Here is a 10,488-nt window from a genome sequence, read left to right on the forward strand (position 1 = left end):
TGAAATACTTTCACTATTTAAATAGGACTTAATGGAAAAACTATGCTTTGTATCTTTCAAATTATCATTAATTTTATTGTGGAAGTGGGATTTTGAATGCTTGACATATATTAGGATGGTTTCAACAATATAATAAAGAAGGAAAATGATACACGTACATCTATTTTCACAACTCTTTACATAATCCTGTTTTGAACGAAGAGTATTTGTTTTATAAAATAACTTATAAAAATAATATTATTTTGTAAAAATACACTCAATTTACAATAAAAAGAAAATTGTAACGTGCACTATCGTTTAAGACTTGTCTACATGGACAGAAGGTGACAAGCTATGAATAGACTATGGTAGATAGGATGGTTCCAAGCCTCAGTACTATGCAAGTGAGGATTGGAAGTTGTGATTTACACCATGCAATGTGTTTATCAAGATTCGGCTTGTCACTTCGATTGAACTTTCCCAAGTGTTAATGTACATTTCACAAAATTGCCTGTTGAAATGCACATTGTAACGATGGTAGGAGTTTGGAGTGTAAAATGTAATTTAATTTAAATTTTAGATTGATCATATTACATCGGCCATTGACCATAAAATGGTGCAAAAGATAAAACTAATGCATTAATGGTTTGTTTGGACACTTAGAATATCTCAAAATATCGGTAAATTATAGTGAAATGATTTAAGTTATGATATTTTATTGAGTTCTAAAAAAGAAGAGAAAAAAATTGAATAAAAATATTATAAAATTATATGATATTCTTTTTGTTTTAAAATTTAAAAAAGCTGTATTATTTTTTATATTTTGTTTAAGAATTTGGAAATGTTGTAATGATTACATGAAAATGTTGAAGGTTTGAAATGAAAAAGTATTTTGTATTTGAGTGCTATTTAGAAAGTAAATATTAATAATAGCTGAAAACACTGGTATTCCCAAATTAACTAGCCCTAAAGAAGTTCTTAGAAGTTAATTTAAGTGATGGTAGTGTTCAACTCAAGTTCGTGGATCCATGAAGCTAGTAATTTAGATTGCAAATTATAAAATTCATATTAATTTGATAGTGCAGAGTTTATTGAGAGAACCAAGGTTAATACATATGAATTTAGAATAATTTGTTTTCAAAAACCGTTAGATGATAGTGTTATATATATGATGCATATTCATAGATTAAGGGATGAAAAAAAAATTGATTTAGCTATGATAACGATTATACAAAAAAAAAAAAAATGTTAAATACAATTCTAGTATGTGTAAGCCTTGCGCATTTCATTTAAAAAATTATAGGGTTCAATATTAAAAAAATAACTTTTTCACATGAATTTTAGATTTGTTCAATTTTTTAAAAAGAGTACGCGAGATTTACACACTATAAAACTATAAAAAATATCTCTTTTTTCTTTTAGGTCGAACCTATTCCTTTTTTGGAGTATTCAATTTTTCTCAAGATCATCGAAGTATCACTATTCTCAAGGACTTTGTGGAATTGGATAACAATTTCGGTCATATAAAATAATGCCAAGATGGGCTAATTATGACATTTTAAAAAAACACAAATGTGAATTATAATAATGAAAAACGCTTTTTGCAACCGACCTATGCAATCGGAGGAGAGTCTCCACGTCATTAAATGAAACGTTGTGTTTTATTTTACATTGCAGCAACCAGAAAAGAAAATAAGAGTAAGTCAGACAAAGGAAATGAATGGTAGAAAAAAAGAGAGACTTAGAATGGCATTGATCAGCACAGACCCATTAGCATCGATCTCCCTCTCTCCGGTCCTGATCGTCTTAGACCCATCGTGATCATGTAGCCAGGTTCATCACGAACTCTAAAAATCTCCTTTAATATATGCAAAACTTCTTGTATTGGCTGATCTCGGCATTTATGGGTTGCTTCCACTCTTTTGTCTTTTTCATAGTCTTCTTCCTTTCCTTCGAAATGGGTTTCGGCATGGCTTCAGCACTACCTTTCCATCGAAATGCCCTCACTCAAACAATGTTCGTCTTTCCAAATAATTGAAATGCTTACAGTATAAATTCTAGACCTAGAACCGCCCCAAAAAATCTTGGTGGAAACAACGATATCAGAGTGCGGCAACAGAGATTTAGCCTCCTTGACGTCGAGTTGGCATGGTTGTCGAAGCTGACCCATGCCCCATACGAGAGCTGGCTCACCTTCAGCCCCAAGTTCTTGTATTGCATTTTTTTTTCTCGCTTCTTCGAGTAGAATTGTTTTGCTATGCTTGAGGAAGGAAAGTGACTTGATGTTTATCTTCGAACTTTTATTTCTTGTACTTCCGGCCATTTACATTGCAGTAGGCAAAGGACCATTTTTATTACTTTTGAGAGTCTCGGCTTGAGTCTCCAACTGTTTTGATTTGCTCTGCTCTTTTAATTTCTCTGACAAATGCTGACGTGGCAGTCAGCCGGTTGCAAGGCGATTGCATACTCCGGTTGTACGTAGCAGTTCTGTATAATAATTGGGTTAGATTGGTTCTAGGTCCAGAATTTATACTGTAAGCATTTCAATTATTTGGGAAGAAAAACGTTGTTCGAGTGAGGGCATTTCGATGGAAAGGTAGTGCTGAAGCCATGCCGAAACCCATTTCAAAGGAAAGGAAGAAGACTATGAAAAAGAAAAAAGAGTGGAAGCAACCCATAAATGCCGAGATCAGCCAATACAAGAAGTTTTGCATATATTAAAAGAGATTTTTAGAGTTCATGATGAACCTGGCCACATGACCACGATGGGTCTAAGACGATCGGGACCGGGAGAGGGAGATCGATGCTAATGGGTCTGTGCTGATCAATGCCATTCTAAGTCTCTCTTTTTTTCTACCATTCATTTCCTTTGTCTGACTTACTCTTATTTTCTTTTTTGGATGCTGTAATGTAAAATAAAACACAACGTTTCATTTAATGACGTGGAGACTCTCCACCGGTTGCATAGGCCGGTTGCAAAAAGCATTTTTCATAAGAAAAATACTACTCTTACTATTTATTCTTACTATTTGGAGTTATTGTTGTGAATTTTTATTTTTATTTTTAATTTTTTTTACTTAGTGATTAAGGAAATATTTTTTAATAATATTGTGAATTTTTTATTTTTTAAAAAATACATATAAGAAAAAGTAAAAAAAAAAAAAAAATTGATAATATAACTAACGGTAGCTAGCTCCTAGCAGGAGCTAGGAGAGGTGGCGGTAGAGCCACCCAAAGAATAATTTATTTGCTCGTATTACAGAAGAATACATGAATATTTCACTTTGTGCTTCCAACTATATATTATTGAAAAATAGAATAATCATTCTAGTCATTATCAAATGGTTAAATAATATGCAAATAATAATATGAGAATTAGAGGAATAAAAGGTTCATGCAATTGTTAATCATGTAACATTAGCAATAATAACATCATAATGATAATGCTAGTAATATAAAATCAAAAGATATGATAATCATATGAGAACTCGAAACATGTTATTTGCAAAGGCTAATAGCATATGCATCAATTATAATCATGGTCAATACCCACAATGAAAGAAAAAGTAAATAAAAAGTGGAATTTCTACGAAATTACAGAAAATTTTATTTAAGTCGATAAGTAAATATAGTGCAGCGACCGTATAAAATAATAATACAGTATATAATAAATTCTAATAAGAGGGTCGGATCGAATCAAAAGTCAAAAAGAATAAAAAAAATTCATGTATAATAAAAATTAAAAATATGAAAAGGATTAAAAATTAAAACTAAAAAATTAAAAACGATAAATTAAAATTATTAACGGATCGTCCGGCAAATGGAGAGGCTCCCCATTTATTATTTTAAATTATTCTAATTTTTTTTATTAACATTTAAAAAAATTTAATAATCATTTTTTTTATAAATAAAAACTTGTCATGTAAATGGCTTTGACTTGCAAGTGAAAGAACTATATTTATTTGAAAAATGCTACTCTCAATTACAGTTGGGTCTTGATTGGATATCTGACATTTTTTTTATTTAGTGATTAAAAAAATATTTTTTAATAATGTTGTAAATTTTTTTTAAAAAAATATTTAAAAATATAAAAAAATATATTTTTTTGCCCTTATCTCTCGTGCTAGCACTACTCTATTTATTTAGAGATGATAGACGTTGACAGAGTAAATTTTGGGTGCAAATGTTCCAAAATTAGAAATTAAGATCTTAAGGCCCGTTTAGATAGTGTGTTTCATATCATCTTATCATTATAATTTTATCAAAATTTCACATAAAATATAATAAATAATTCAATTTTTTCAATTCACAAAATAATAATAATATTAAAAAATAATATTTTAAAAATATTTTATTTAATTTTTATCTCAACTCAACTCATCTCAACTCACTATCCAAATTGCATTTTAGTATCAAAATTCCGAAACATAAAACAGTTTGGTCAAAATTTTCCAATAACAAATCTAATTTTTTTTCACAGTTCATCTCAATTCATCTCATCTAATCATTACAATTTTCTCAAATTTTCATACAAAATAAAATAAATAATTTAATTTTTTTAAATTCTAAAATAAAAATAATATTAAAAAATATATTCTAACAATATTTTATTTAATTTTTTAATTTTAATATCTCTCAACTCATCTTATTTTATCTGTAAAAACAATTTATGTCAATTCTAACATTTTAATGCTTTGTTATCTTTTTCCTTTCCTTTTTTTTTTTTTTTTTTTTTTAACTTCCGTTTTCAATTTCTGGTGGAGGGTAGATGAGTGGGTCTCTTCCCCCCATGGTCCATAGAACAAACGACCTTTTTGTTTTGTTTTGTTTTGTTTTCTGTCTTAAAACACCAGTAATCAAAGAAGTAAACCATATTTATCTTCATCAACAAAGATCCTTAACAAAATATGTAGCGCAGGGCATAAGGTCAAAGTAGCACAAAATGCTTTTTTTCTCCGACATTATGCATCTTTATGGAAGAGAATAGTCCCACGTAGACTTCCACTTTCTGCTGCTTGCACTCATCTGCAATCATCTGCAAAGTAATGGGTCAAACCAAAGCACGGTCTTTCCATAGCCTAAACCAAGTGGGGCCACGGAAGGGACTAAACTGGAAATTAGAGAGAGAGAGGTGGTGGAGTGTGAAACAGAGGGCATTCAATGCGGACATCTTTGTATTCGGTATGAGAGTAAATGCGAACACCGATGGGTTGCGAAGGATTTGCCTTTAGTATGCCCTGCTGCTACAGGTCTTAGACGAGGAGAGAGAGAGGAAAAGTGGTTGGTGTGGTTGTACTAAATAGTAGGGGAGGAGTTGTTGAAGCAATTTTTGCTGCTCCGTGGTTCTTCTCCGGCTCAGTTTCTGTTTTTGGGTTCAAGTCTGGGTCTTCCTGGGTTTTAGAATTTCTTATTTCCATTTTGTTTTTCTGGAATCTGTCCAAAAAATCTAATGAAAATGTGTTTTAGGAGTCTGTGAGATCTTTCCCTCGTAAAAATCCAATCTTTGGTTATAAAATTTGGATTCTGGGCTCATCAACTTTTGTGGAGGATATTTTGTTTGTTTATTTTAATGGATATTCCATAACGTTGGTATTGAATTTGAATGGAGGGAGCCTGCCCATGAGGGATGCTAAAGCTGGAATTTCTCTGATCGCCATTAAAGGTCTGCTTCTAATAATATGACACTTTTTTTTTCTTTTCACTTTTTTTTTTCCTCTTCTTTAAGACCAAGCGTTGTTGATCTCTCACTAAAGGTCTGGGTCTTAAAAGGAATGTTCGTTGATTTTTTTTTTTTTTTTTTTTTTTTGTTGCTTTGAATGTATGAAAGGTGATAAAGTAAAGGCACCTCGGCAGTAGACCTAAAGTTTGAAATGTATGCGACTGAGACTGAACTTCTGCGGCAAACGATTTCATTTTGAAAAGAAAACAGAAATCCTATTTGCTTTGCGTTCAAGGTCGAGAGATTGGCTGTGGGAAGAGAGGGAGATAGGCATGCATATGTCACTATGGAAGCCTATAACCCACTGTGCCGCCATAATCATGGACAAGAAGAGCAGGAGGAGGGAAGGTCCTGGTTTGACGGGAGAAAGGAAGCGAAATCCCTCATCGATTCTTCGGCAATTGCAGGAGAATAAGCTCAGAGAGGCTCTTGAGGAAGCATCTGAGGCCGGTTCCCTTTCGAAATCCCAAGATATTGATTCCTCGGAGCCTTCCAACCAAGCGGGTGGTGGTCTCGGGCGCTCTAGATCCCTTGCTCGCCTCCATGCCCAGAAAGAATTCTTGCGTGCCACGGCTCTCGCGGCGGAGCGAAGCTTTAGCTCAGTGGAGCTCCTTCCTAGCTTCCGGGATGCCTTCAACAAGTTCCTTACAGCGTACCCCAAGTTTCAATCCACGGAAAAGATTGACCAGTTGAGGTTGAACGAGTATGGCCACTTAACAGAATCTTCCGCAAAGGTATGCCTTGATTATTGTGGCTTTGGCCTCTTATCTTACCTTCAAACTCAACAATATTGGGAGTCATCGGCATTTACTTTGTCAGAGATAACTGCGAATCTGAGCAACCATGCCCTTTATGGAGGTGCCGAGAAAGGTACCGTAGAAGACGATATTAAGTGTAGGATTATGGATTATTTGAACATCCCTGAAAATGAATATGGACTTGTTTTTACTGTTAGTAGAGGTTGTGCGTTTAAGTTGCTTGCTGAGTCTTACCCTTTCCAAACAAACAAGAAGTTGTTGACCATGTTTGATCATGAGAGCCAGTCCGTGAATTGGATGGCTCAGAGTGCCAAGGAGAAAGGTGCCAAGGTTTCAAGTGCTTGGTTTAAGTGGCCTTCCATGAAACTCAGCTCCAGAGAGCTTAGGAAAAAAATTGCAAATAAGAAGAGGAGGAAAAAGGATTCTGCAGCTGGGCTTTTTGTATTTCCTGTACAGTCAAGGGTAACTGGGGCCAAGTATTCCTACCAGTGGATGGCACTTGCTCAGCAAAACAATTGGCATGTATTGCTTGATGCCGGTTCATTGGGTCCTAAGGACATGGATTCTCTTGGGTTGTCCCTCTTCCGGCCAGATTTTATTATCACCTCGTTCTACAGGGTATTTGGCTCTGACCCAACTGGGTTTGGATGCCTTCTGATAAAAAAATCTGTGATGGGAAGCCTGCAAAACCCATCCGGGCATACTGGGTCAGGAATGGTGAGGATTCTCCCGGTTTTTCCTCATTACCTTAGTGATTCGGTGGATGGCCTTGATGTTTTGGCCGGAATTGAAAATGATGCATTAAATGGCAATGAAGAATCAATACCTGAGACACATGGGGGGCCACAGATGCCTGCCTTTTCAGGTGTATTCACTTCCAACCAGGTAAGGGATGTCTTTGAGACAGAGATGGAACAAGATAACAGCTCAGACAGGGATGGGGCTAGCACCATTTTTGAGGAGGCTGAGAGCATTTCAGTTGGCGAGGTTATGAAAAGTCCAGTTTTCAGTGAGGATGAATCGTCGAACTATTCATACTGGATTGATTTGGGTCAGAGTCCATTCGGCTCTGATGGTTCTGGCCAATTGACAAAACAGAAAGCAGGGTCACCCTTGCCGCCATCGTGGTTTTCTGGCACAAGAAGCAACAAGCAAATCTCTCCAAAACCAACTTCAAAAACATTAAAGAGCCCAATATATGATGACAGGAGGGTAAACCTCAAACTGCATGAGGATCCTATGTTGTCCTTTGATGCAGCTGTTTTATCAATGTCTCAGGAGCTTGACCGTATTAAGGAGATTCCTGAAGAAGAGCAGTTTGCTGACGCAGATGCCTCTCAAAGTAGTGAATTTTATGCAGAGTCTCGGCCAGTTGAGATCCAAGAGCCTGAAATTAGAGAAGATCTGGTTCAGAGTGATACTAAGTTGAGATCTATTGCAAATGGATCCAGATTGAAGAACCAGAACTCCAGCAATTGGCATGATAATCGTGAGAAATCCTCGACCTCCAAAATATGTCAAGAAGTGAAAGACAGTGCAATAAGAAGAGAGACAGAAGGAGAGTATAGACTGCTTGGAAGGAGGGAAGGGGACCGATTTGCTGGCGGTAGATTATTTTGTCTGGAAGATGGGGACCGGGTTGCAAGCATGGGCCATAGGGTGTCTTTTAGCATAGAAGACAACCACAAAGAAGGTCTGAGCCACTTGTTTGAGTCTGGAGAAGTATCTGGGCCTACCCTTGTTGATGATGATTCTGTCAGCGATGGAGAATATGGTGATGAGCAAGAGTGGGGAAGGAGGGAGCCTGAGATAATTTGTCGGCATCTTGACCATGTTAATATGCTGGGTTTGAATAAAACTACCCTCAGGCTACGGTATCTAATCAATTGGCTTGTTACCTCATTACTTCAACTCCGGTTACCTGGCTCAGATGAAGGAAAAGGAGAGCCTCTTGTGCAAATATATGGCCCCAAGATTAAATATGAAAGGGGTGCGGCTGTAGCTTTCAATGTGAGAGAGAGCAGTGGAAGAGGGCTTGTCCACCCAGAAATTGTCCAGAAGTTGGCTGAGAAAAATGGAATTTCTATTGGCATTGGTATCCTTAGTCACGTTCGAAGAGTGGACAATCCAAAACAGCCTTGTGGATCTGACCTTGAGGATACAGACTTGTGCAAACCAATGGCTAATGGCTGCCAAGATGGTAAAAATGTGTTCTTCAGAGTTGAGGTTGTTACTGCATCTCTCAGTTTTCTAACAAACTTTGAAGATGTTTATAAGATGTGGGCTTTTGTGGCCAAGTTTCTTAATCCATCATTTGCTGAAGGTGGTGAATTATCTCCAGTCCCAGAAAGTCCAGAAACTTAGGACTGGGAGCTTGTATCCATGTTTTAGTTTTTTTTCCCCCACCAGTGCCTTTAGCTATGCAGGAGAGAACATGCTGGAGCTTGAACTTTCTGAGCTGAAATTTGAGACAGGGAAATAGGAGATGTTGAACCAAAGAGGATAGGTTGTGAAGGTATGTTTTGTTCGGTCCTTTTTATTTTTATTTTTTATTTTAAAATTGCTTCATAAAAGCTTTTGCTTAGTGAGATGATGAATTTTTTCATTCTTCTTGTTATATCTATCAATGTATTATTATTATTTTCTTTTTTTTTGCAACATTTAAGTAGAGTTTGCTCAAAAATCATCTGAGCACAGGAAGTAATGTGGAATTTGAAAGAGAACTGACATTGGTCTGTAAACAGCTTCCAATATGTGCAATATATGTTAGATACAACTATATCTTGGAGAAGAAACTCAAATATCATGTTCTATTCTGTTTTATCTTTTTCCCGTGTGCCAATTTTTTTTAGAAGAAATAAATAGATTGTTCTATGCTATCTTGTCCCTTTTTCCAGCTTGTTACATTTTTGTTGATTTGGTCAATCGGGTAATGCATTGAGTTGATATTAGCTTGACCACTACTGTGAAATCTTGTTGAATTTTGCTCCCGTAGTCTAGTTTAGGGCAGATTAAATGCTTCTGTGGAATGAGTAGCTTTCGAAATATTCCGTCTGGGAACAGAACAAGTGCATTCATCTGCAAATGGGTAGGTTTGGCTGGTTGGTCCATACAGAAACAAGTAGTTAGAGAATGGTTCGTCTTTGTGACTCCAATTTTGTCAGATCATGTGTTATTTTCGAGTTAGGCAGGTGGTTCGACTTGTCTATACTTTCATCGATCTATCTCTTTCCAATCAATGACTACTCCTTGACCTACAAACAAATTTAGAATCCCTCTCCTTTTGTAATGGCTTTTGTCTTGATTATGTTGTGTTCAAGTTGATTGATTCTTTGTCAAACTCGCATCTCTCGTCTTTTTCATGGAATGTCAAAAATACGGAGGTGTCTTTTGGTACTGACACTCCCATGGCTTTAACCTGGATTTGGTGGCTTTTTCTACACCAGCCCATTGTAGCTACCATAACTATAAGAAAATAGGTTATTATTGAACTGGTCATAATAATATCCGAGTTCTTGTGGCCATGAATATTAGCACCAAGTCTCTCTTGATTATTATTTTTCATGCTAAATCAGACAGGTGGACTAGAGCAAAGTGAAACCATTCAAGTTCCTTGAAATTTGGAAGGAAAATACCGTTGACATATGGATCATAAGCTAGTAAGATTCCCTTTTAGATACAGCACACAGCCAGACTAGACTGATCTCTTAAGAAAGTGGGGTTTGAATCAGCAAAGGAGACTGGTTCTGGCTTCCAAGGGAACTTGGCTAATTTACTACAAAGATGGACAAAAACACAAGGGTTGTTTTACATTGCCTATCTATCGTTACCACTGCCTTTGTTATGCTTTTACCTCTTACCAAACACGTAAAATACAATTGCTAACAAATGAGCTTCTTGTCTTTTTTTCTTTTCCTTGGCTTAATGAACTTCTTGTCTGTTTCTTTTCCTTGGCTTACTGAACTTGTCTGTTTTTGTAGAAAATAACACTTCAAGAAATATGACTTTTTGGGTACTCTCGCTGAGAATTTT

At 35.8% G+C, this 10,488-nt stretch overlaps 1 protein-coding gene across 1 annotated transcript; it reads left to right on the forward strand.

The window, feature by feature from the left end:
• Positions 1–5,062: 5,062 nt before the first annotated feature.
• Positions 5,063–9,277, forward strand: LOC121244486. Its single transcript, XM_041142567.1, has 2 exons — positions 5,063–5,641; positions 5,807–9,277. Exon 2 carries the CDS (start codon positions 5,854–5,856, stop codon positions 8,818–8,820), a length of 2,967 nt encoding a protein of 988 aa, XP_040998501.1. The 5' UTR covers positions 5,063–5,641; positions 5,807–5,853; the 3' UTR covers positions 8,821–9,277.
• Positions 9,278–10,488: the final 1,211 nt, after the last annotated feature.

Source organism: Juglans microcarpa x Juglans regia, chromosome 8S (assembly GCF_004785595.1).
Source record: "Juglans microcarpa x Juglans regia isolate MS1-56 chromosome 8S, Jm3101_v1.0, whole genome shotgun sequence".
Taxonomy (NCBI): Eukaryota; Viridiplantae; Streptophyta; class Magnoliopsida; order Fagales; family Juglandaceae; genus Juglans; species Juglans microcarpa x Juglans regia.

What these genes read in the sequence shown, in the direction of transcription:
- LOC121244486 (XM_041142567.1), top strand. Translation starts at nt 5,854, where the DNA reads ATGCGACTGAGACTGAACTTCTGCGGCAAACGATTTCATTTTGAAAAG.